This window comes from Panthera tigris, chromosome A1, assembly GCF_018350195.1.
Source record: "Panthera tigris isolate Pti1 chromosome A1, P.tigris_Pti1_mat1.1, whole genome shotgun sequence".
Classification (NCBI taxonomy): Eukaryota; Metazoa; Chordata; class Mammalia; order Carnivora; family Felidae; genus Panthera; species Panthera tigris.
The window spans coordinates 198,981,684-199,009,479 of record NC_056660.1 but is presented as its reverse complement, the minus strand read 5'-3'; the positions used below and the strand labels follow the sequence as shown (position 1 = coordinate 199,009,479).

General features: G+C 40.1%; 1 protein-coding gene and 1 pseudogene across 1 annotated transcript in view; both read left to right on the top strand.

The window, feature by feature from the left end:
* Nucleotides 1-19,783: 19,783 nt before the first annotated feature.
* Nucleotides 19,784-20,346, top strand: LOC102959176 (annotated as a pseudogene).
* Nucleotides 20,347-21,643: 1,297 nt separating this feature from the next.
* Nucleotides 21,644-27,796, top strand: part of ITGA2 (integrin subunit alpha 2) — a 109,015-nt gene continuing 102,862 nt past the window's right edge. The window contains exon 1 of the mRNA XM_015535079.2: nucleotides 21,644-22,799. Within this exon, the coding sequence (XP_015390565.1) occupies nucleotides 22,745-22,799 (55 nt within the window). The 5' untranslated portion in view covers nucleotides 21,644-22,744. The remainder of the gene's footprint in view (nucleotides 22,800-27,796) is intronic.

The following is a 27,796-nucleotide window of genomic DNA, read 5'->3' as shown; positions in this document are numbered from 1 at the left end:
ATCCTCTGCATCCTTCATTTATTTTTGGCAGTTCTCAAGTCCTCCTCATTGGTTACCCGCCCCAGCCCCCACCAAGGGAGATTTTCTAGAGGACTATTGGAGAAAAATTTGTTCAAAACATGTGCTCTCTGTTTGCTGTGAATACCAGCTTCAGTGAACTGATCATTTATACAGAATTTCAGTCCTCGGTTCTTCTGTGACACAATCAAGGGATGACATGGTATAGGTATAATGTAATAGGGACAAAATGCCTTGTACTTCAGAGATGGAACATCTTTAACAGATTTACAAACCTTTATGGGACACCATCAGCAACTATGCCAAGGGTTGAAGGAAGGGCTTCTAGGATGTAGCTATCAGCACCCCACAATCCCCATCCTCACCCATGGACATAATAATCCAAAAAATTAAAAAGAAGACTCTAAAATCTTCAGACTCATGCTATTTTTAGCTTAATTTGTTAACAGCAGATTTTTTTAATGCAAACACATCTTTAAGGTGAGTCTACTGGGCAACCCCTTTTAATGTTAAACTGCTGTCGCTAAACCTCTCCAATGTAGAACTTCTGAAACCATCCCAAGAAGTTAACTCTGTAGTACATTACAAAAGGCTATATTCTGCTGTCTCCCAAATGGAAGCACTATTGTGCAACATCTTATGTAAAATAAAAATAGAGCTAACAACTGACCTTGTAATGTGGTGAACAAGTCAGTATCTTTGATCCTCATATTAAAATTTAACCTTGAATTTAGAAATTCCAAGTAACAGCCTATAATCATTAAGCTTGAGGAAATCTAAAGGACCCTATGTTGGCCCTTAAGCCCCAGCCCCCTTGTCCCTGACGACATCTGGCACCAAGAGGTCCATTTCTCAACTGATGGGAATGGATGCTTCTGCCTCTAAAAAAGGCTAAAAAGACTGAGTTTAACCCCTGAATCCACTACACTCCAGGATCAGCCTGGCCCCACCCCATATCAGATATACACAGAAGCACTTCTTGCTGAAAATTTACCGTACTGAAAAATACACAAGGGTGAGTTATCACTTCAAATGTACTCTGCTTTGAGGTCAGCTTTTCTTTTCTTTCGTTTGTTTTCTTTCTTTCTTTCTTTCTTTCTTTTTTTTTTTTTTTTTTTTTTTTTTTTTTGCCTTTTTAAATATATCAAAACCTTTCTACCATGACCAATGAATTCAGAACTTGATGTAAGACTTCCTTGCATTTCTCTCCTGCCACAAGCTGGCGAATTTGAATGCCTTGAGGACTGGGCATTGAAATGAGCCGGAGTCCATTTGCAGGACGTCTCTGCCTTCTGCCTTCCAGTTGGTTTCTTCTGCACAGTGGGGATGTTTAGTTTCGATTTGGAACTTCCTTGGCAAGGCCACTGTAAGCCTTGTGCCCCTGGCAGGTCCTTGAGTAGTTGCATGTTCTTTCTGATGAGTTGACACTCAGAAATCCTTTCATTACCTGACACATCATGGAAAGCATGGCAGTAAACTAGGGACTGGTGACACTCCTAACTATGATGATATTTGATTTTACCATATTTCAAGTCACATCTTTATGAAAAAAAAAAAAAAGACTAAGCGGAATCTTACAAGCTCTTCTGCAAAATACTGAGACTCAATGCTTGATCTGTGCGTATAGACTGGGGAAAAAAAATTTTAAAGGAATCTTCCAAATAATAACGACTGAAAGCCAGGTATCCTCTTGAACAATTCCCAGTTGACATTACCTGTTCCCACCCCCATTTTTTAAGAGAGAGATTGAATGAGGAAAACTGAGTGACATAATTGTTCCTCCACAGAGTAGCCAAGCAAAAGGGAAGCCCCACACAAAAGCTAATGATGGCTTTCTGGGAGATAGCGGCATGGTAGGTCCAATGCCAGGCGGCCATCTTCCTGTCATGCGCCTCAGGCATCTTGCATCTTGAAAGACAGAAAGAAAAAAATTGGGGGGGAGGGGAGAGGAAATGAAGTTCTTTATCTTTTATATATACATCCTTCCTCCTTAAAATACCACAGGCTCCCTTAGACCACATTGTACCCACACACAATACTAACACATGTACTTTGCACAAGTGAATTGTTAATTAAATAAAAGTATATTCTTGGGGTGCCTGGGTGGCTCAGTCAGTTGAGCCTCCGACTTTGGCTCAGGTCATGATTTCGTGGTTTGTGAGTTCGAGCCTTGCGTCGTGCTCTGTGCTGACAGCTCAGAGCCTAGAGCCTGTTTCAGATTCTGTGTCTCCCTCTCTCTCTGACCCTCCCCCGTTCATGCTCTGTCTCTCTCTCTCTCTCTCTCTCTGTCAAAAGTGAATAAACATTAAAAAAAAATTTTAAGTATATTCTTACTTGTCTTTTAGCTGGGGCGAATTTCCAAGTTTGATACACTGTCTTAAGTAAAAACAATCATTTGAAGCAGCAGCACATCAGATCTTCTTCATACCAGAATCATTTCACACAGGACATCCTGATATTTACCATTTAATTCTGACACCTCCTGGCCTTATTTCAGGATGCAACAGCTGTCTCTCTGTGTTCTTCATTAGGAAACATTGGCCTGTGAAGGGAATGGTGTACTGTATTTTACTACTGTGAGGTTTTAAAATTGTTAACAGACAGTGTGAAGAATCGTAAACATTTGATTAAAAAGAAAAATGCTGTATATAATTACTGCCCTGAAACATGTATCATATCACTCCAATAAAGTTTTTGCATCACCTAACATAACGTATATTGCATTGCTTGTTTTTTTTACTTACCTCAGAATAAACTTATTAAAATGAATAGCTTAAGGGTGTATGCATTTCTGCAAGACTTTTATTGGACAAACTCATTAGAAGAAAATGTTTTAATCACCTTCAAGAACAAAAAAGCACAACCTTTGTTGACACTAATAATTTTGTAGGTGCCTAACTTAAACATGTTTTTTTTTTCAGGTAACAGTCATTAACCTGATATAATTAGAAATAGCTGAGAGAGTAAAAGAGTATTTTGAATATCCAACATATGGTGTATCCTGTACACTGATTTGAGGTCAGAGGTTTGGTATTTTTGGTCTAATTCTTATCTTATCCTGTGCATCAGCTGTGTATCTTACGTCAAGGTAAAGGAGCATCCTGTCTTATCTATTAACTTTTTAAAAAATGACTCAAAGAAGAATGTGATTGTTGTAATTTTAAGTACATTAGTTTTATCCAAGATTAGTATTTTTTCCAGAGCTCCAACTTTTTTTTTTTAGCTCCTTCGCAGTTTTTCACTTTGATGGTCTAAAAAGAAAAAACAAAAACAAATTAAGTGTGTCTGTGGTGTTTCCTGTGCACAGTATAGCAATGTGGTTAGTCTTTTGCAAACTTGACACAAAAACCACAGAATCCATATTAAGGTATATCTTCTTCTAATGAGATGTTTTAATAATGAATTACCTGTTGTATAACAACATATTGGACCACATAGTGAGAAAAAAATACTAAGAGGTGAAAAAAGTTATTTTATTTAATAAGTAATAAGTAATAAAATTACTTAATATATAAGGGCTAGAAGAAAAATGTAGAAAGGAGTGTTAGTAGCAGTCACACATGTTCATCTTGTAAAAGGGTTCATCCTCAAACCATGCTGCAGGAGGACTGAGGAGGTATTTTTACAGAAGAAACCGACTGAGTTACAAAGAGGCTGTTTACAAGGTCCTGTACTAATTTGTGTCAGCACAGTCTCCAATGCCCTGTCTTTTCTCTCTATTGTGAGATAAGTAGTGTTTCTCCCACTTACCCTTTACCCAGGATGAGAATACATGGTGAAGTTACTAGAAAAAAAAATCTGGATATATTCACTATAAAATAAATGGCATACAATGGAATTTTTTATTTTCAGGTATAGAGCATAGGCACAATTTTCACTTTCCTATCCTTTGTGGTGTCTTTTTTTACTTTTGTAAAATTCATTTGATCATCCACAAGCAGATGTCACGAAGAGTTCACCAAATAGAAGTGATCAAGGAGGACTGGAGGTGACTTCTATTTTATTCTTTGGAATAGTTATACTATTGGAATTGTTTTTAAATACATGAGTATCAATTTTTAAATCAGGAAAAAATTAGAGTAAAAGGTAATATATACACATTGTAGAAAATTTGCAAAACAGAGAAATAATTTAAAAACAATCATAACACTGGCACCAGAAATTACTAACTTCAAATTGTCCTTTTTCTGGGCATACATGCTTATTTTTTTACACATTTCTATTTTGACATACTTCAACTCACAGAGAACCTGGTACCCTGTACCTTCTAAAAATGTGACATTATATTTTTAATTTTTCTTTAGTATTAAAATAGTGATATCTATCAAATTCCTCCCCTTACTCTGGAGCTGACAATAAGAAAAATTATCCCCTCCCACATTCTCTCTAAGTTAATAACCATTATACACACATAAACATGTGAACTAGAATTCTCCATTGTCCAGATGTCAAATACTTACTTTTTTTACCTACTTCTTCAGGCAGGGTTGGGATGGGCCAGACAGCAAGGAGTGGATGAGGAAAGATGGGAAAGATAGCGTCACTAAGAATAAAAGCAAGTGTGGCCCTATTGATTATGCAAAATCAACTGGGTTATTTTATTAACAGTCTTGAAAAAGAAAGAATTTTTGCCAAAAATAAGACTTGTAATCATTACATTATAAGCATTAACAAAATGAATTCAGCAAAGGGAAAACAGAAGAAAAAAGAAAACAGGAGACATATAGAAACACATAGCAATATGACAAAGGTAACTCCAACCGTATCAGTAATTATGTTACAGGTGAATGGTCTAAACTCTCAAATCAAAAAGCAGAGATTTTCAGGCTGATAAATAAGGTCCATTTATATGCCCTCTAAAAGAGACAGACTTTAGCTTCAAAGGCACAAATAAGTTGAAAGGAAAATGATGGAAAAAAAGATATACCATGCAGTTACCATAAGAGAGCTGGAGGTAGCTATATTACTATCAAACTGAATGAACTTTAAGATGTGTGTAATACCAGTTATGCTGGAATTGACCCAGTTGGTTAAGAGTCTGACTTCGCCTCAGATCATGATCTTGCAGTTCATGAGTTCAAGCCCAATGTCGGGCTCTGTGCTGACAGTTCAGAGTTTGGAGCCTGCTTCAGATCCTGTGTCTCCTCTCCTTCTGCCCCTCCCCTGCTCACACTCCATCTGTCTGTCTATCTGTCTGTCTTTCTCTCTCTCTCTCCCTCCCTCAAAAATAAAAAAAAAACATTAAGAAAAAAGGTGTGTGCAATTCCAGACTTGGGAAGATTCTTATCTTGCAAGAAAGAAGGAGACCCCTGGAATTCTTCTAAGTATACAGAAATCCAAATTTATACTTGAGTTGACTTTGATGCCTTGCAGGTTTTTAAGGACTCACTGGCGGCTGAAATGAAACTTCTGTGTGGATTAGAGCAGAATCATGGAGTCATCCCACTCTGAGAATTGAGTCTTAAATCAGTGTATAGGGTCCCTGACCTGCACAAATTCCAGTTACAATGGCCCAATTGCTCCCTTATGGCAGGAATAATAGGGCAAGCACCATTGTCTGTAGGCACCCAGGCTGCCAGCCACTTCACAGATGAATGCAGTTTGGTCATGTGCCAGTGCTCCATTTAGTAACTTGACTGGCAAGAACTGGCTTGAATTAATAAAAGCATCATTGAAACATCTGCAGGTTTGGTCTTTAACTTCCACTTTGCTCAGCTATTTTTTTGTTTTTGTAGTATCTTTCAACCGAGCATGTGTGGCATGAATTCACTTAGATACCACAATCCCGAATGGCATTCCAAAGGCAAGAGTGGAAATGCCTCAACCTGGTAAATAAAGAATAGTATCCAGAATTGGTCATCAGACTGTAATTAGTGGAGCTGGAAGTTAGCCATGCCAGAGACTCTAACCGTCCTTGATGAAATGCCCAGGGCTCTTTAGTTTCACATGCCTAGTTTCTCATTTTCTATTTTCTTCCTTCCTTTACTTTCAGACTTTTCTATTCTATTAGCACCCAAGTACCATCTGCTATTCCTTTTCATACACTTTTCAAACCCGTCTTTCATTCCTGCCCATTCGGCATACCTCATCATTATAATGTGGGTAATTCTGCAAAGATTCCAATTAGTGTGTTATTTCACATCACAGCAGTTGTTCACCTTCTAGGATGGGCCATATCTTCATAAATGAAGATTGTATGTTTAAATGAAGAGTCATTTGTATTCTACAAGAGCTATAAGAATTGGCACATGTGAAGCAGGTACTTTTGAATGGAACTGATGGGGCTGGGTTAAGTCTCCCAATTTTCTACAAGAGAAAAAAAAAAAAGGAAGATTTATTGTCTACATTCCACGTGTCAGGCAATTTCCTAACATGTTGTTTAATCTTATTAATAACACTGTGGTGATACTATTATTGTTTTTGTTTTACAGGTGCTATAACTGAGACTCAAAGGAGTTCAGGGGTTACTTCAAGGTTATAAAGCTAGTAAGTGGTAATGCTGACATAGAAACCAAGCTCTATCTGGCTTCAAAGTCATTTCCCCCAACAGCAAAGACTTCAGAGGAGGTCATGGTAAGAGAAATGAAAACACAGAGGTGCAGGAGAGCACACATCTATCTTTGTAGTACCTAACACATAGTAGGTACTTCTTTATTATTGACTGAATGCAAGAATTGATAAACTGAGTAAAGTTTTACTTACACAGCTATTATATCTCTCTGGGAGGAAAACCATGAAGATATAGTATGATCAATAGTAATAATAGACTCATATATTTGGAAAAAATTTAAAAATCATCCAGTACTGGATATTTCTTTACATCCTTGATAGTATGATCCAGCCTATCTCAGACTCTTCCAAGAGTGAGGTTTTCACTATTCCATCTGGAAACCCTGCTCTGGGTTCTGAGAGGCGTTAATTGCTTGAAAGCATGCCCTCATATCTCAAATTCTGAAATTAATTCTGTATTAACAACAGCATGGGTGCATTTATCTAAATCTCCTTTAACCTATTAATTATATCTTAGAGTAATGATTCCCATAAACTTACTACTCTTGTGCAGTGCAATACTTAATTTTTCTGTCTCCATATTATTTCAATATCTAAAATTGCCTCTCTAGTTAATGTCTCTCAGTGTATTTTCCTTCTACCAACTGTCAGGACCCTTAGACGACTGTTTTAACTTATCCAAAAATTTAAAAAGTCCAATCTATAAAATTGGATATTATGATATTAAGATCATTACTATATGATAAACTATTTTAAAAATTGGGGCCCCTGGGTGGCTCAGTCGGTTGGGCGTCCGACTTTGGCTCAGGTCATGATCTCGCGGTCTGTGAGTTCCAGCCCCGCATCGAGCTCCGTGCTGAGAGCTCGGAGCTCAGAGCTCGGAGCCTGGAGCCTGCTTCGGATTCTGTGTCTCCCTCCCTCTCTGCCCCTCCCCCGCTCGTGCTCTGTCTCTCTCTCTCTCTCTCTCTCTCTCTCTCTGAAAAATAAAACAAACATTAAAAAAATTTTTTTTAAAAAATCAAGACAACATATGGCAATGCAAACAGAAAATACAACACAGCTACAATGCATTTTGCATCTAACAATCTTTTCTCATATTGACAATACAAGTGGGTTCTTGATAGAATTATGAAAGTTTATAAAATGAAAGAATGAGTTTTACAAAGAACATATTAGCTGATGTATGGCACTGCCATAGGTAAAAAAAAATTAGTACCACTTATTTTACTTCTTAGATATAATGGTCAGTTCTTGGAAATTCTGATTCTCTTGGCCTTTTTGCTGGCCTTGGTCACAAGCCAGTCTGTTGCCCCCTACAGAATGATATCTGTGTCCTAAGCTGGAAGAAGTTAGGTAGAAGGCCATTCTGTCTTTGTTTAAAAATTTTTTTTAAAAAATTAGAATTACAAAAGATTCCCAGCAGACTTCCACTTACACCTTGTCCATCCTAACAGTGTTACATGACCATTCCTAATGGCAAGGGAAATAGAATATTTAACTTCCAGCCTCTATAACAGAAGCAAGAGATGAGTGGGGTGGGATTGGGTATTAAGTAATTAAATTTGTAATGTCCACTCAAATGGTATTTCAAATATAATCAACATGAATACTATCAAGTTTATTCTTATATGAATGGAACCTCAGACCAGGAAAGATCTCTGAGAGCATTTCCAACTCCAAAATTCTATGAAAGTACAAGGGAAAACTTTAAAATATTTTTAAAGATGAATTAACAGATGTTCCTCACAATATGTCATGAATCTGTACATTGTCAGACTTATCTGACATTTAGAATTCTAAAACTGTACATTGTTTTAAAATATTTAAAATTTTTAAAATATTTAAAATATTTAATATTTATTCATTTATCAAAATGTTAAATTAACAGACATGTATTAAGTATCTACTGTATGCAAGTAATTTTACACCTGAAAACTGAGAAGCAGTCACCCTTCTCTCAAAGAGATATCAAAAGATACTTTTTAATCTGAGGCTAATTGTTTTCTGACAATTCTTTGGCAAGTGTTTTCAGCAGAGTTGTGAATTAAATATGTTTATTCTCAAGCTCCAGTCTCTCTTTTCCAAGGAAGTCCTACTGTATGCCACACTATGATTTCTCCTTTCTCTAAATTCCTACAGTAATTTATAGTCTGTCCCAGTTCATATGACACTAAATGACATTTTAATTTTATACATACACATTTACCCATCTATACCTATTCCAGGCCCTTCTGAGGATAAAACTGGGCTCACATTAACAGTTACAAATATCCTTCGATGAACTGAACCCTTTGTTCTTTGACCTGCAGTCTACCTAGTCCAGGCCCTTAAAAATAGTCCCCCTCCAATTCTTTCTGGAATCCCCAAAGGGGCTGTCTCATGCTCATGAGCACAACTTCCTGGTTGTCCAGTGGTGTCTGCCATTTTCTTCCTCTAGTTCTTGATGGTGGCATCTTTTGCTGATGGCATCCTCAATACAAAGGTGCTCCGCTGTCTTCTCTTCTGAAATGGGGATGAGAATACCTTCTCTCAGATACCCTTGTCCTCTCAGTCCTAAAAAAAAAAAACAAAACCCCAAAATAAAAACAAAGCAAAACAAACAAACAAACAAAAACGCGCTTTTTATTTTAACCCACCAACAGGAGCCAGGAGAGACACTTTTCCATAATCAAAGTTGCCCTCCTTTGAGATGCCAGGTCTTGTTTTATCTACCTCCTCCATTAGGGTAACTTCATTTATAAAGCTCCTCAAACCTGAATGCAAAATAACGCCCAGTGAATTCTCCCATCAGTCCTCCAGACCGGCACAAGCAAAGTCGAAGCAGGGGCCCTTTATTGCGTGAGTACCTCTGACCCTGCAAGCGGCCCATCAGCTTCTTGAGGGCAGGATGCATTATACTTCTGTGTTGCTCTGCCTATTTTCTGTGCGCTAGTGAGCCACAACAGGTACCCAGTAAACCTGTGCTGGATTGAATGTGACAGGACCTATTTAGCATGAAGAGAGTAACTTTTCTCACTGCACAGAGTTCAGAAGTTAGCTGAAACAAAAACGAAAATGAATGCAAGATTTTCCCAAAAATGTTGCTTGAATTGCATTTGTCAGCATTATCAGGGAGGCATCCTTGAACTGATAGAAATAATAGAGGAAGAGGGACTGCTCAGACATCCTAGGACTACCTAGCTCTCCAATGAGGCATTTGCATTATGGTTAAGCATTATTTCCACTGACTATAAAAGGAAACATCCATTCTCTTCAATCAATTTTTAGTCAAGGCAGGCAAATGTGCTTACACTGAAAATGCCTTTTAGAGATGTAATTAAATATGAAGGATTAGTCTCTCTTCTTTCCTTTCCTAGACATTGTGGCATAAACATTGGCATTTCGTTTCCTTAATTCACATCCTAAGTTCACTTCCCCCAAGGCTCCTTCCTCAGGTGGCATTTCTGTAGCCCAGACTTCACCCCATCTGTCTCCCTTTCTAAAAACTTATAGTCTCTCTCTAATTTGGATTTTAAAGGTCTTTAGGTCGTGATGATTGAGATATAATTTACATGCAGCAGTTTATCCATTTCAGGTAAATAGTGCTACAGGTTGTGAACAATGAACAAAGTCAGGTAACCACCACCACAATCAAGATATAAAATATTTCTGGGGTGTCTGGGTGGCTCAGTTGGTTAAGTGTCCAACTTCAGTTCAGGTCATGATCTCATGGCTCATGAGTTCAAGCCCTGCATCAGGCTCCGTGCTGACAGCTCAGAGCCTGGAGCCTTCTTGGGATGCTGTGTCTCCCTCTCTCAAAAAAATAAACATTAAAAAATTTTTAAGAAGATATAAAATATTTCTATCACCCTAAATATTTCCTCATGCCCCTTATAGTCACTTTTCCTCTCCTCATCCCCAGCCTCCTCAACGGATCTGATTCCTGTCCCTTTAGTTTTGCTTTTTCCAGAAGGTCGTATCAAAGGATTCATAAAGTATCTGCTTTTTCTCATTCAGCATGTTTACCAGTTATATGTTGCTTATATATCAGTGCATTCCTTTTTATTGCTGAAGAGAATTCCATTGTATGGATATATTTTGTGATAATGATATATTTACTAGTTAGTTTTCCTTGTCTTTGAAACTTACATGTGTGGTGGGCAGGAAGGGATTGTGATTATATTATAGTTGGCTGTTTTCATTTTGTATTTCCTATGAGACAATATGGCCTTGAAAGAGAATCATGCCTAGTACTGAATGAACGTACTCAAATTTTATAGACTATATAAACAACCTAATAAACGTATGTGATTCTTTTCCATACAAAAAACAGCTTTGAAGAATGTGATCTGAAAGTCTGTATCTCAAAGTATAATTTGGCCACATAATGTGGTGGAAAAAAGAATGAACCTTGGAGTCAAGGAGACTTGGGCCCACATGCCCGCTCTGCCATTGCTAGCTGCACTTGCTTGGACAAGTGTCCTGACCTTGGCTTTCTAAAAGTGAGCTTCTTCACGCACCCAGTTGAGAACATAATACCAGCCCATAAATTGTGGTGAGAAGTCAAAATAAAACAAGCGTGAAATAATAATACTCGTAGCATTCTTGGCACTTGCTAGATAGTAAATTGTTATCTTACTACCTTCTTCTCAGCTCCCTATCCTGAGTAGTCTTTTTGATATATATAGATTTGTAATTTGTCATAATTTAGGGCAACAATTTAGGGCTTTTCCTTTAAGTTCCAAGTAACTTATTTAAACTATCTTAAATGGTTCATTGTAATTCTCACTGTGGTTGGCAATAACAAATATGATTCTTTTTTAGTAAAAAATTTGCACATTTTCTTTTTGCCACAGTTTATAGAACATGCATCCTTATTGTAACCATGTAAAATGGCAATAGCTGGGTTTTATTTTGGTTCCAATTAAGTTATATATTAATGTATAGACAAGTGACTCCAGAACTGGTTGACCTAAGCTTTTCTTATCAGCTCTGGTGTTTGTCGCTTATCTTCTTCTTCATCCACCAATTCATCTCTGCAGCCTACAACCCAAAGATGATAAATACAGGAAGTTCTGCTGCTTTGCTACAAATATGGAGAACCAATAAGAGGAACATATAAGGTAACCTTAATTTCGGAGGTAGGGATGGAAATATACTATCAATAAAAAAAGGCAACTTATACACAATAATGTGTAACATACCAAGAAGATGTGTGTATATCTTGGATTCTCAGCCTGAAGCATGCAGTAGTTAGCTTATAGTATTACAGTAAGATTTCTCTGACTCAAGTGCTACTTGGAGATGTATAGGAACCCTTGGCCAAATCTTTCTTCCTGATCTTCTGTGGATTACCAGAATGTGTATCTCACAGATATCAATTAGCAGCAACACTGTCGTCATGTCATTTCTTTGATTGCTCTAACTACCATGGTGGTCCCAACTTTCAACCCAGACTGCATGGCATGGCGCCCCTATCATTGTTGTCTTCTCTTGTTGATCACCTGAACAGGTTTGGTGGTTTGGGGGAGGAAAAAACTTTTTCCCTCTACTCTCCTAGGTGTTATGACTAGGGCCCCATGAGTTAGAGGGGCAAAGAACAGATTACCAAGAAAAACAAGTTTATTAACACGTATATCCATGTACACATGGGAAACTCATTATGGTAACTCAAAGGGCTGGTTAGAATTTGGGGATTATGTAGCACCTTAACAAAGAACAACAATTTTGTAGACAAATGACAAGATAGAGGAAAAGTGGTTTGGGCTTGTAGCAGGGGGCAAATAATGTAAAGGTAAATATATGGAGAAACTCATAAAAGTTAAGGGCTAATGAATAAGGTCGGTTATATAGATTTCTCTGGTGCCCTCTCCAGGCTGATAAGAGTCTAGAGTTGTCTCTGTGATTAAGAATTGTCCTGCCTTTCCTGGTAGAAAGGAAAAACTAGAGAGACTTTCTTGTGTCTGCTTATTCTCTATGGCCTTTAGCTCAAAATGATCCTTATATCAAAGTAGCGTATTTTGGGGTGGTGTACTTGGAACCCTTTCAGTGACTTGTAGTCAGTCCCTCTTCTGGTTCATGATCCAGTAATGTTTCAATTTAAATGAGAAGAATATTTACACTCCATTTATGTCATAACTTAGCCCAAAATATAGCACTATCTTTTACTCTATCACTGGGATGATAGAACCCTGTTTACCATTTTGTTTTATAATCCTTTTACTATCCACACTGCCCTCCATGATTTAGAACTGACACCTTGCTTTACTCAAATTAACCTTGCCCCTTGAAAACCTCTTGTTTCTTGGGTTAATGTTTTACACCTTACTGTCTCCTAGGGGTAATTCCTTCCATGGATGTCTCATAGGTCAAATAGATGTATGGGTCTGCCAGACTAGCCCTCCAGTCTCTGTCTGGGATCTTAAGTTAGCTTGCCTTCTATGAGTGCCTCCTCTGGGCCCTCTAGTTGGAGGACATACAAATATTCATGCATGTGTGAATACACACACACATACCCATACACAACATATTTTCAAAAATCTTCTAATATTATTTAAAAGTGCATTAAAAATATAAATATGTAATGCTAAGACTTATCAAATTGAACAACTTAAAGATGTACAGTTTACTGTATGTTAGTTATATCTCAGTGTAACTGCTAAAGAAAACACAATTATAACACCTTCTAAAATCTTATACTTAAAAGTGTGTACGTAGATGTATGGAAGAAGTTTGTGCTAGGGCTGGAGCTGAGATTTAGTCATATATGTCATGTGGAATTAGGTAGCTAGAGAAGGAGAAAGTGGAGAATGGAAAAGAACAGAAGCCAACTTGCAAGGAAATATGGTGGAAAAAATTCTGAGCCAGACTCAAAAACAGAGCCAAAGGTCAAAAGGAAATAGTATTTCTGGATTTAATGTGGTAACTTGTTTTAACATTTTGTGATTAAATTACCCTGGACACAGTTATGCATCCTGTGAGCACTGGGGAGGGAAAAATGGCTGCAGGTGAATCTGACTGGATCTTGTAATGCACTGGGCCATAGGCAAGCCTTCTGGGGATTCCCTGTAAGAGAATATCAGTCTAAGAGGAGGTAGCAGCCTCCTCATTTTAAAGCAGAGTTCCAAGGAAATCTGAAAGCATTAAGTCATCACAAGTTGTTAAAATGGAAAAGGATCTATGCCCATTTAGTGGTGAGGGAGGGCACGGACCTCAAGCAGCAGGGACCAACAGCAATTAACACTGATCTCCCAGTGCACGTGTATATGTCATGACCCATGGACACAAGGAATAGTTCATGGGTTAAGGGCCCTACATATATAAGGGGGAACAGTGAGAGGAAGACATTTAGACATTCGCATGAATGGGATCTCATCTGCACTCAGAAACTGGCAAGGCTGACGAGTTTCAGTTTATAAATGTGTGAAAGTCACTACCTCTACATACATGTCATGGGCCACAACTCTAACAAGAAAACTAACTACATTATCATACTGTAACATGTGAAAATGTATGGTTTTATAGGCTTTAAAAATGTTAGCCCCCCTCCTCAAATTTAAGTCTTGAGACATCTTCATTTGCCTTTAGATCTAGAGACTTTTGATGGAAGAAGCCACTTTCCATATAACGACTTTTATAAAAGTTCATGTCGAATCTAAAGAAAATGTGCCTAAATATTCTTTCATTCCACTAAATGGCATAAATCACACCAAGTTTCCATATTCTCTGCTCATACACCTCATAGGATTTCATCTATAGCAAGACTCTGGAGATAATATTTGGTAATGAGATTTCAAGCTTATTGAGGACAGCCAGGTAACATTGGTTCCTGTCACAGTGCTTGGACTATTACTTTGCACATGGTAGGTACTAAGTAAATATATGTTAAGTAAATGAATAAATGAAAAAAGTGACATTTTTGCAATATTTTCATCTTAATTCAAGAAAAGGATCATGTTAGAAATTATAAAAATGTAAGAGGGAAAGAGAGGTAAGAATTCCAGAGGAGAATTATGCAGGAAACTTAAAAAAATACTAGAAGACCACAAGCTAGACCAAAGTTTGTGAGCCAAGAATAGAAGTTTTGCTTTCTCATATAGCATAATAGAGAATGTAGAAGCAGAAAAGATTTAACGATTAAGACTGAGTTTCCCGGCAAAACAAGTTCCAAATCTTTGAGGCTCTCCCATCTTCACTGATTTCATTCTTTTGATGTATAAACAAAGCCCAATGGCCTACCAGTCAAATAAATTCTAATGGCAAAATTGGCTGTGTTTAACTTTTTGATATTAAACATTTGAAATGTATTTCCATCTAGAAGCATAGACTCCAATCTAAATGGTACAATCAAGATTACTTCAGGGGCACCTGGGTGGCTCAGTCAGTTAAGTGTCCAACTCTTGGTTTCAGCTCAAATCATTATCTCACAGTCTATGAGTTCAAGCCCCACATCAGGCTCTGTACTCACAGCATGGAGCCTGCTTGGGACTCTCTCTCTCTCTCTCTCTCTCTCTCTCTGTCTGTCTTTGAAATTTCCTCATATCCTTTCAATAATTTACCTTAGGCTAGTTAAAGTAAGATTGATTTTTCCGGCTTGAAAAATAACTGATGTCTAACTGAAACATCCAAGTTTTCCAGAGACAGCAAAGAATAGCCATATAGCTAGTCTAAGCCATCATATGACACATTTTTTAATAAAACAAACAAACAAACAAACAAACCACAAAAAAATCCCTGAAGTACAGGGGAACAATGTTTTCCCTTCACTGGACTTTTCCATGTTCTTAGGGATAAACTTCCTAACTTCTTCTTTTCTCTGGTTCATCTTAATACGTGAGTCAGATGTTAGTTGAACAAATGTATTTATTCATTAGTGGAAGAAACATTTACTGATCACCAACTCTGTGTCAGGTCCTGTTTTGGGGACTATGAGTAAGGTTAATGAGACATGGTCACTGTCCTCAAGGATGTCCAATAGGAAAAATAAAGAGAAAATATTAGGAAGATACCAGGGAATTTCACAGAAAGGGCAGCCAGAGCTCCCAAATGACTGGAAACAGAAAATAGAATGAGAAAAAGAACTAAAGTAACTTCCCTCTCTCTTTCTCTCTCCCTCTCTGTAATTCATGCATGCCTCAGCGTCTTGGTCTCTCCTTTCTGTTTTCTATGAATACCCGCTAATTGGCTTTTTCTATGCTCATTTAAAAAATGGCTGCCCCAAGTGAACATGAATTCCTAGTCCCTATGGTCAGCAAAGACTCTCTAAAATCTCTGTATGCTGAATATCACTGTCTAGCAGAAAATCTAATCAATCCAGTTTGGGTCAGGTGTCTCTCCATATCACTAGGAGGCAGGATGACTTCTAGAGGGAGGTCATGGCAAACTCTGAGAACAACCTGTGGGAAGAGCTGGCAGATTAACTTTGCATGTCTGCTACACACATGAAAGTAAATAAGGACAGTCAATTTTAGTAAGCTAGAATAAAAGTATGAATAAAAGGCTTAGATGAATTGATGGGTCCAGGGCCTGAGGAACATAGAATTATTTTAGTTTTGTTTATTTGTTTTGTATTTAAGTTAGAAATGCCTCTCTTATTTTGGGACATCATACAACTCAACAAGTGCCTGGAAACATGTAGGTGAGTCAAATTCAATGGATTCTGAAGTTTACTCAGTCTTATCATAGATTTACTGGGTAACATTTGAGGAGTCACTGGTTACCTCATTTCAAATTTTCCAGGAGTTACATAGAATTTCACATTTCCTACCCTTTTCAGGTCTAGGTGGAAGAAGGTGGAACTCTTCAGAAATTCATTTCAATTTAGCAATTATTTTTAGGAACTATTTGTCATGTACAGGACTAGACATGATATAAACATATAAGACTTCAGAGATCTAGGATTTAAGTGAGAAAGTGGAGTATCCACATAACTAAAGTCAAATCATACCAAAATAGATACAAAAGAGTTTTGGTAAGAGAGACAGCAGAGGCAGGTTGAGGTTCAACTCAGAGCTTAAACACTAAGGTGCTTGAACTTCATCCTGTAGACTTCCAAAGATTTTCAACAAATCCTGTATTTTAGAACGAGAATCATGATAATAGCATAGAGTGGAGTGGAGACAGGAGAAGAGGAAGCATAGAGAGATTGCATAAGAGACTGCCATTGTGGGGAGAGATCAAATGGACTTGAACTAATGAGTGTAGCAATGAAACAGAAAGTAGGGATGGATAGATAACCATGTTAAGTGTAAAGATAAAATTGACATGGTATGGTGGTAGCCCTGAGGATGGAAAGCAGAGGTTTCTGGTTTAGGTGATTGTACATGGGGAATGAAATAAGCAAAGAGCTGGATTTGAAGATAAAAAGAGTTCAGAGAGAACACTGGTGAAAATTCATCTGGGCCTCCTCTCCAAAAACCCCCAGCCAAGGGTTGGAAAGAAAAGAGTGGAGAAGCCTCGCTCCATCCCTTAGCAATTCCCAGAATGTGGCCCCTGGGTGTCTCCAGACTTTTTGAGGTAGTCAGTAGGTCAAAACTATTTTCATACTAATACTGAGACATTATTTGCATTTTTCACTGTGTTCACTTTTGCCTTCAGTGCGAGAACAGTGATCATCAGTAAGAGTAAATATCTCATTTTTCCCCACTGGATACTCACAGAAAAGGAAAGAGAGGGAGGGGGCAGGGGGAGGAGAAAGGAAGAAGAAAGGGTAGGAGAAGAGGACAGAGGAAGGGAGGGGAGGAGAGAAGGTGAGAAGAAAGGAAGAAGGAGGAAGGAAGGAAGGAGGGGAAGAAGGAAGGGAGAGAGGAAGGAGAAAGCTAGTTTCACTTAAGAATGTCTTTGACAGGGGATGCCTGGGTGGCTCAGTTGATTAAGCTTCTGACTTCAGCTCAGGTAATGATCTCATGGTTTGGTTTGTGCTGACAGCTCAGAGCCTGGAGCCTGCTTCAGATTCTGTGTCTCCCTCTCTCTCTGCCCCTCCCCGCTCATGCTTTCTCTCTCTCTCTCTCTCTCTCTCTCTCTCTCTCTCTCTCTCTCTCTCAAAAATAAACATTAAAAAAAAGAATGTCCTTGACAAAGCAGTAAAAATTGACTACCTTTATTAAATCTCAACCCTTAAGTACATGTCTTTTAAATATTTTGCATGAGTAGATGTGGGCATACACATGCTTATGCTGCACCCTGTAATCAGGTAGTTGTCTCAAGGACCTATAAATGGAACTAGGCACATTCTTTTTTTAATGTTTATTTTTGTTTACTTTGAGAGAGAGGGAGAGAGAAGGAGGGGCAGAATGAGAGGGAGAGAGAGAATCCCAAGGAGGGTCCATGCTGTCTGCACAGAGCCCAACAGAGGCCTTGATCTCACAAACCATGAGATCATGACCGGAAGTGAAATCAAGAGTTGGGTGCTTAACTGACTGAAACACCCAGGTGCCCCCTAGCCGTGTTTTTCATGGAACACCAGTTTTACTTGAAAGAACACTGATAGACAAACTATAACTATTCAGACTTGGGTATTTGGTAGACATTTCTCAAAAATGAATGAAGTAGGCCTTTCATTTCACACAGAACAACTGATAGTATGCATGGCTAATGATAAAATTCAAGCTTTCAAATGGAAGTCGGAATTTTGAAAAATGTGTGTCTGCTGGCATGAGCTTGACAGCTTCCCAATATATAGAGACTTTTCTAATGAGGTAGGTGAAAATACAATTATTTTGATATTGTGTAATGAAATGTGTCAATTATTGCAAAATCTGCATAACTCAGTGAACCAACATTTTCCAAATGACCAATGCATGATGGGACAAAACCTTGCATGAGTAAAAGATCTATTCAAAGTGCTCAATAGACCAATGAATTTTAATGCACTATGTGTTGGAGGAGATTAAGAGGATGTGACTGCTGATTAACCTGCAAGATGGACCCAGGTAACTGGAGACTTCTTATCCTTTCCCCTGTCCCTGAAACATATGTTCTGCCTACTGTTTCCACACTAGAAGCCACTTCAGGGACACAGCTTTGAGAAAGTAAGGTGTTACTGAGACCATCTCAACTGTATAAATGACTGAACCCTGCTTGTTCAGGCCTCTACATAAACTTAAGATTCTGGCAGCAAGTATGGAGATTTACTCATTTTGTAGCCACTCCAGACAAGCCAAGTATATAAGTTCCCTTGCTTATTAAAATTGTCACTGCCCAATCTGAAATGGTCTGCCTTTTTCTTTTCTCTCTCCTTGCCCTCCATGTATGGGGGCCAGTTTCAAATTTTAACCCCAGGAACTTTGAGGTTGCAAATCAACACTAGGGTAGAAAAAGTTTATTGATGTGGTTTCAGATTCCACATTAGAACTAGCATTTAGGAAACTACTACTTGTTGATTTTGAGGGCAGTATCAAAGGAATATCCACAATTATGTCCTGTTTTTTTCAATTACATGTGTGTGATACCAAATTAATTCATATAATTTGACTGAAAGTACATATCGCAACAGATTGGGTGCAGGAGCAGATATGAGAATCCAAGTGTTTGTTTTTTTTTTTCCAAGTGTTCATTTTTTAAGCCAGACAGTGAAAAGATTGGCAAAAATGTAAAACAATGCTCTTCTTCTCATGATTTTCTTTATTTGAGGAAATATAGTTATTTTTTGTAACATATGCTATTTATGTCAACACATAAGAGCCTTATTGTTGAATTAATGCATAATGAATTAATACATAAATATTGGAAAATGTATGTTTCAATTTCTTACATGGTAAATATGGGGAGAAATAATCCACATAAACAAAAGTTCTTTGGGATCCTCAATAATTTTTCCAGCTTTATTAAGGTATAATTGACAATTATAACTTGTATATATCAAAGATGTACATCAGTAGGTTTTGATATACATAGTGATGTGATTATCACAATCAAGATAATTAACATATCCATCACTCACAGTTACCATTTTTGTTTTCTTGTGAGAACACTTAAGACTTAATCTCTTAGCAAGTGTCAAGTATACAATATTATTAATTATAGTCACTTGGTTTTACACTAAACACCCAGGACTATTCATCTTATAACTGAAAGTTTGTACCCTTTGACCAACATCCCCCCATTTTCCTCACCTCCAGCCCTGGTAACCATCATTCTAGTGTCTGTACTATGAGTTGACTTTTTTAGATTCCACATACAAATCTCCACGTGAGATCTCCACATGAGATCCTACAATATTTGTCTTTTTCTGTCTGGCTTATTTCACTTAGCATAATGTCCTCCAGATTCATCCATGTCATTGCAAATGGCAGGATTTCCTTCTTTTTTATGGCTGAGTAATATCCCATCATCTTGTCCTTGTGTGCAGAGCTGAGCGACCATGGTGCCCCAAGTGTGGTTGCTGATGATGTTTCTCATCGAGGGCAGTGTGGCTGGGGGCACTGTCTACCTGTTGTATGACCAGGAGCTGCTGGGGCCTAGCGACAAGAGCCAGACTGTCCCTTGGAAGTCTGAGGAGGTAGTTCTCCCAGCCATAGACTAGTTAGCCACTGTGTGTGTGAGCAGACCAGTCTGAAGATACCCCAATTCCCAGCACCCCCAAAGTTTAACTTTCACATCCACAGGTCCTGGAATTCAGGCATCATAATGGTGATGTCGGCTCTCTCAGTGGCTCCCTCCAAGGAGAGCTGGGAGTACCTAAGGAGCAAACTAAGTAGCCTGTCAGAGGAGAGCACCTGCCCTAGTCAGGAACAGGGGCAGGGGCACCAGAGACCTGGAGACTCCAGACTGGGACTGGGACCCCACTCCAAGGGCAGCTCCCAGCTCTGCCAGCCCAATAAAGGACTTTATGAAATGTGAAATATATTAACATTTATATATCTCCATCATCTTTTATCCATTCATCTGAGAGTTTCTCAGTAGTTTTAAGTGTAAAGGTCTCCCTGAGACTAAAGAGTTCAAGAAGCCCTGCCTTAATTTTTTTTCCTCAGAATGTGTTGTCCAACACCTAGTCAGAGTCGTTCCTAAGAAGATTAAGGCATGAGTTCTCAAACTGCTTTTTCTCAAGAACACTTTATAGTTTTAAAATTAATGTGGGGCAGGAGATGACTCTTTGTTTCTTGAACTTTGAAATTTTTGCCTGCTCTGGAAAAATATAGCTCCTGATTTATCTGTACCTCATGCCAGCATAATGTTAACTTGTCCAGCTCTGAGCACAAAAGCAAAGAAGGGAGCATTTTCCTCTTGAGCACCCAGAGACAAAGCACAGATTCCTGTCTCACATGAAGGGAACTATACTGCCTCCCAAACAAGGGTCTGTTCCAAACACTTACTCACATTTCAGTGAGTCAGAAGGAAACAGACAGATATTCATCTCCCTGAAACCTGGCTGACTTCCTGCAAGAAGTCTGTGAGGAGAGTCAAGGTTGGGGGTCAGGGTTAGTGAGCAGCCACCTAAGAGCTCTCAGGTGATATCTGGAGTCTTAGTAAGCAGGTGAGGACTATAGACAGGTCAGGAAAAAAAAAAATGCCTTGGAGTGTTTGTCAGGATTAGTCAGTAGAATTAGTAAGTGACAGATAAGAAAACAGGAAACAACCAGGGGCTATACATTTTGAATTCAAAGGTATTGGGTTTATAGTCATGATGATAAACAGGAGCAGCTGACGAATACCGATTTACTACTTTACAAATTCAAGATTCCAGCCTCAGCTATAAAGGGGAGCATTTGATTTTTACCAGTTAATTAAGTCCTTCCACCCTGAACCACTTTACTTCTTTTTTTAGTGTTTATTTACTTATATGGCGGGGGGGCGGGGGGGTGGGCGGCGGAGGGGCAGAAAGAGAGAGGTGGGGAGAGAAAAAGAGTAACCCAAGCAGACTCCACCAAGCAGTCAGCACAGAGCCAGATGTGGGGCTGGAACCACCAATCGTGAGATCAGGACCTGAGCCAAAACCAAGAGGTGGACACTTCAAGAGACTGAGACACCCAGGCGTCCCCCACTTTACTTCTGAGTGGCAATATCCCAAGCATCACACAGTGCTCATCCTACCTGCTTCACAGAGATTTGGAATGGCGATAATAATAATGATTAGACTAGTAATTCTTTAATTGTAATTTATTAAAACACTTGACTATTTCACAAAAGAAGTCCCTGGAAGAATTCTGGTTTCAGTAATGTGCTGGGGATTTGTGAGTGAACTTTCGAAGGAAAAACCAGATTTAAAGAAAAGTGAATATCCTATTTCTTAGGTTGGCAAGTAAAAATCTCAGATAGGGTTATAGAATGTCCTTTTTCCAGATCTGAGACTAAAGTAATGGAAGGAAGTGGTCACAGTGTAATACAGACAAAGAGGAAGAGTCACAATTTCATATATGGGTTCTCACTCGTCTCTGTGTCTTTCAGTAAATCGCTTAAACTCAGTAATCACATCAGCTGCTTATTATCTTGGGGGAGAGGAATGAATGAGAACTCCACACACACACACACACACACACACACACACACACACACACACACGGTGCTCTTGCGACAGGTCTTGCTTAAATATACCTCGGATAATCATCACTTGTGTGCCGATCTTCTTTCCTGTCGAGTTAGTTTCTAACCTGGTCATTCTGCACTTATTTTTGTCCGTTTCTCCACCCACTTGAGAAAAGCACAGAATGCCACGCACCGCACCACCCCTGAAAGCGTGGCTTCGGGCTCGCGGCTGCCCTTGCTCCCCACCTCTGCACCTCTGGAGCTCCCCAGGCTCCAGGAGCCTGGAGCCACGAAGGGCTGCAGAAGCAGCAAGGTTCTCCGGGAGACCTGGGGTCTCCTGCGGGGCGGGCTGCAGGCCATCAGGGGGCGGCGTAGTTTCAGGCCGTCTCCCGCCCGTCGGGTGTGCCCCGCCAGTCCAGTGCAGGGCAGGAAAGGGGCCAGGCGCCCGGATCCCAGCCCCGCAGCTTCGGCGGTCCCAGGACCCGTACCTCTCAGGGCAGTTAAGGTGCGGTTTCCGAGGGTGTGGTGCAACGCAGGTGCCCCGCGGGGCTGCAGGGCCTGGGCTCGGCGGGGCGGGGCCGGGGCAGATCCGGTGTTAGCCTGGCCGAGGGGCGGGGCGGGGCGGGCCTTGGCGCCCCAGGAGCTGCCAGGCAACTTTTCTCCGTCCTCACCCCGGCGGGGGAGAAAAGCTCTCGGGACGGCCTCTGAAGAGCCCGGGTTCTGGAGTCCCTCTGCAAACCGAGAGCAGCAGCTACGGTCCCCGGGCAGGCTCAGGATGCGGCCAGGATGGACAGGGGGCGCGCCGTTGCTGGTGTTAGTGCTCAGTCAAGGTAAGCGGGGAGTTCGCTCTCCATCAGCTGCTGGAGGGACCTGCGCGGGGCCTGGGCGCAGCGGGGAGGAGTTTGCGGGATGAGGGGCGCAGGCAGCGCGCCTCTCTGCTGGATTCCACGTGGACCCCGGCTCCCAGCCATCCGGAGCTGTGTAGAGAAAGACTCCCCATTCCCTCTCTCCCCCGCCTGGTGTCCCCATAAAGCCTGACTCACCCTGTCTGTGAAGCACCCTTCAAAGTCAGCTCACTGCGCGCTTTGGTTTTAGAGCCACGCGCACGCACACACAGGCACAGGGGCAGTGGAGACTAAGGGGTGTCCTGAAGGTCGAGAGTCCCGCAGCGTGGTTGAGACTGCCCGTGCCGCCCAGCATCCGCACCCGAGCGTTCTTCGATGCCTGCTGGCTTTGCAGGAGTCTGGGAGCCCCAAATGCTTGTTTTTCAGCCCAAGGGTGTGAAGTATGCTCCCATTTCTTCAGGCCGCAGCACTGACGTTTCTTCCCTTAGGGGACGTGGAGAAACCAAGCGCCTCTTAAATGCTTGGCAGATGGGAATTCTTCCTTCCCTTCTGCCTTCCTCCAATTGTTGTAGCGTTTCTGTTCAACTTAATGTAAACTTAGGCCAGGAAAAGTTCTTTTTACTTTCTTGATCTCAGCTGCTGCCAACAAGAGAATTAACCGAGGCCATAGCTCCAGCTGCAGGGCCGTGAGAGTGGGACCCACCCATCACCTGACTCCTTTTGCACAAAGTTGTGTGACCATCATCCTTCACGTGTACCTCCTCCAGATCTTTTCCAGAGCCTGGTGTGTGCTTACGATCGATCGATCGGAACTTTAGTTTACTGGGAGGAGGAGGGGGGAGTCGCATTTAAATTTTGTCGTTTGAGAGGGATCTGAGTGGCTCAGTCGGTTAAGCGGCCGACTTCGGCCCAGGTCATGATCTTGCGGGTTGGTGAGGTTGAGCCCCACGTAGGGCTCTGTGCTGACAGCTCAGAGCCAGGAGCCTGCTTCAGATTCCGTGTCTCCCTCTCTCTCTGCCCCTGCCCTACTTGTGAGAGAGCTCTCTCTCAAATATAAAAATAAGCATTAAACAATTTTTTTTAATTTAAAATTTGTAGTTTGAACAGCTATCAAAACAAGTGTTTTTACAAAGAATATAAGTATTTCCTAAAATATACAGAAATATTTCTTATCCTCCATTGAGGCATTTAGGCACACTATTTGTTACTCTGGAAGAAACCTAATCTAGATAACCCTGTAGCATTTACTTCCAGTCAAAGATAACAGAGAAATAGCACCACCATCCCACCCCCAGCACAGACTATGCATTATTAGGTTTTCCGTCTAACTCTGTGTCTGGTGCTTCACAGATATTCTGTGCTGGGCCCCTAAGAGTGTTTTGGGGGGCCATCAACCTTAATCTGGGGGGTTGGGATAAAGTTGGAGTCACATTGAAATCAGTCCCTGGAACACCACAACCTTCCCAAGAACTAATAGACATTTAAATCCAAGCTTTTCATCTTTCTTTAATTACCCATTATTAATAGAAGCTATGGAAACATAACATCATTTTCTTATCTTTGAAGTGTTGAGGCTTGTTTTTTAAAGAGCAGTGAGAAATACTTTAGTGGAATGTATTGCTGCAAGGCATGAAGTCAGGTATAGAGATTCTTAACCTGGAGTTAGTTAATAAGGACAAATCAGTGCAAGCAAGCAAAGGTGATTTAAAATGACGTCTGCACAAATATTTTTTTACATTTATTCCTTCCTCCTGTTTCAGTTACTTGCATACTCAAGAACTAAGTTTTCTCTTAATTCAAGGTACTCATAATAAAGCTTTGTCATTTGTGATATTAATCCAGGTTCCTAGGGAAGCAACATGATTTGCTGATACCACGAATATCCAAGATTAACATGAATAATTGAATGTCTGGGTCAGTGATAGCTGAAATTTTTTATGGCATTACTCTGTGTAAAATTTTTGAATAGTCATCATTACTACACACACACATATAGTTGTTTATAAATTATATACCCGTACAATTGTGTAATATAAATACATATCAAAAATGAAAATGTAACGAGAATATATGTGTGTGTTTATACATCTTACCTCCTCTCCAGTATACATGCCAACCAGTGTAGAAACTTAAAACCCTCAAATCTCATTTTAACACTTAGAGTCAAATACACTTTCTGTAAACCTTCTCATGGGTATTTAAGAAAAAGCAGTGCTCGGAGTTCAGTTTCATATTTATCACCTCGCATTGATCACCCCTTGGTTTAAGTGCCTGCAGTCATTGAAATGGTAACCGGCAGGCAAAGGATGGAAAAGAAAGACTGTAAGGGGCCCAGATAATTCATAGTCTAAATAATAGGTCCACAGAGGAAAAGAAAATGTAATTTTAAAATGCACGATGGCATTTACATCCTCGTGTGCTGCCAGGCCATGGATAATCCTCATCTTTTCTCCCTGTGTCTGGCGCCCTGCCCCGGAGTCACTGCCTCTTTAATGAGTACCTTCAAATCCTTTCTCTAATTCCCTTCAAGCTGTAAATACTCTAATTTCTCTCAGAATAAGTAAATCCTTCCTTTAATATGTATTTTGGCAGCTCTGTCCTCCTGAGACACCCTTGAGACACCCTCCACCTCTGTCTTCTAGTCTCCCTATTTTCCTATTTTCCAGGTGGTTCTTCCTCACTCTCTTTCACAGGCTCCTCTGTTTAGCCCAGTCCTTGGTGTTTAGAGTTCCATCCTGGGTCCTTGTCTTCATTCCACCTGTTCTCTCTGGGCTAGTTCCCCCACTCAAATCAGGATCTCCAGCCAGACTCTTCTCCTGGTTCCAGATCGGGATTTCCATCTGCTACCAAATATCTCCACCTAGACGTCCCGTAAGCATGTCCTCAATGCATCCTCAACTGAAGTCAACACCTGCCCTCCAGAATTCTCTGCTGTATCGTCTCCTATTGTGTAATGGCAACATAATCATGCAAACGCTAAACCCGGGGATCTTTTCCCGTGTTTCAGGCTGACAGCCCATCTCCAAGTTCTGTCCTTCCTCCCCACCTCCTATAACTTCCGCCACCACCCTTGCTTTCTTTGTGTCTAGACAACTATAAAGTGTTTTTTCTGTTTTTTGCTCTCATCCTTCTGGTCCATTCTTCTCATTGTCACTAGTGTTATCTTTCTAAACACTCATCTGTATCCAGTCAACCCCTTGCTTCAAACTTTGGGTGGCTCCCCATCTCACGAAGGGTGAAGTCCAGATTCAGGCTTTTCTCTGCTACACTCCTCCTGCACAGACTCAAACACGGGTACATGTACTGCACGTAGGCCCATACATGATACACACACCCCAAAGCCACATACATACACCTGTACACATCCTTCTGTGTTCTGACTGCGCTTGATCAGACCATATTTAGTGCTGTTTTCCAGACTATTCCCTTTGCCTTCACTGCCTTCATGCTTTTTCCCTTCTCCCCTTATCCCTTTGTAATTAACCACTGTCCTATGTTAGAAGAGACAAAGCCAAGCAAAATTATAAAGTAGGGAAGTTTTTATTTTATAACGAAAAGAGGAGTCTGAGGTAACCTCTAATTTCTGGAACCAACCCTAAACCACCTCTTCCCCTTTATGCTCAGCACCTTCACAGCCTTAAACCACCCTCTGATAAAGTAACCTCCCACCCCATAGCTCTCCAGCTATACCTGTCCCACCCCGACTAAGCTTTGCTCTCAGAAGTCCTGGTTCACAAGCCACTGTTTGATTTAAATTCATGCTTTGGGGCTCAGGATCAGAATTTAAAGACAATTATTCACACATTTCTGATATATAGACAGATTTGGAAGCAATTGCTTAAATGTTAGCACTGTACCTCCTCTTTCCTGAGAAATTAAAATTCCAGTATTGCCTATATCACGTTGTTGTGAGATGAACACCAAGATAGGTACATTTCAACACCAAGAATCAGTGAATGCATCAGCTCGAATGAATTCCCTCTAAAGTAGGTGATGTCTGTTCCTGTCTTAATGTGTTAACAGCCTTGGGCCTATTAAAAGGCAGAAGCCTGTTAATGTAAAGAGATGAGCTTCTAATAATGGAATTTTAGACATTCATAAAAATAAAGACACAAATCCAAGTCAATATGTCAAAAATAAAGAAGTTCAGGAAGAATGGGAAAAATATTTGGGACCAAAAATATCATCCTGATGTCATAAGAATGTTACCACTAGAGTCAAAAGTTTTAATCTGGACTATTAGCCTTGCTCAGCTTGGGGAGTTACTGAGGTAGGATGGTTTTTGTGTTTTTTTTTTCACTTGTTATGGTGACTGATTATTTACCTAGAAGAACACGTAGAAGAATGTCTCTCTAAAGAGAAAAAACTTAATACCTCAAATCCTGAGACAACAATAGATTCTGTATATGAAGGTGATTCCTGTGATGCCCCTTCAGATGACCTGTAGGTGCTTTGTTGATCTGGCCACAGTGAATTCCAGAAAAGTAGTATTTGAACATATTTTTATGCAGCAACTTTTATGCAAGGAAACCTGCTAGGCCCAACTATAGGAAACTTGAAACATGGTCCAAAGAGTTTACAGGCTATTTGGAAACAAGTCCAACCATGAGGGAAGGACATTGTCTCAGTCCCTGGAAGGTACCTAACCAACTTCAGACCCTTCCATCCTCCTTTCTGACAGAAGTCCAATTATTGGGTTACCTCCTCCTCTGCACAGCTAGGAGGTCAGGTGGACCTAGAAGGGTGGTTGCCCTGAGCCATTCCCAGTCATCTCATACCTCTCTCCAATGTCTGATTTAGACATGGCATGTAATTACGATGGCATGTGGAAGGAAATCTGCTTGGGGACTTTTGGGAAAGAATTTTTCATTCTTAAGAGAGATGTTGGTTAAGAAATGTATTGCCAGGTCATGTGAAGCTTGCAACAGCTATAACTGTCCTACAACCATAATGTCAGCTAGCTTGAGGATAAAGCCGATACA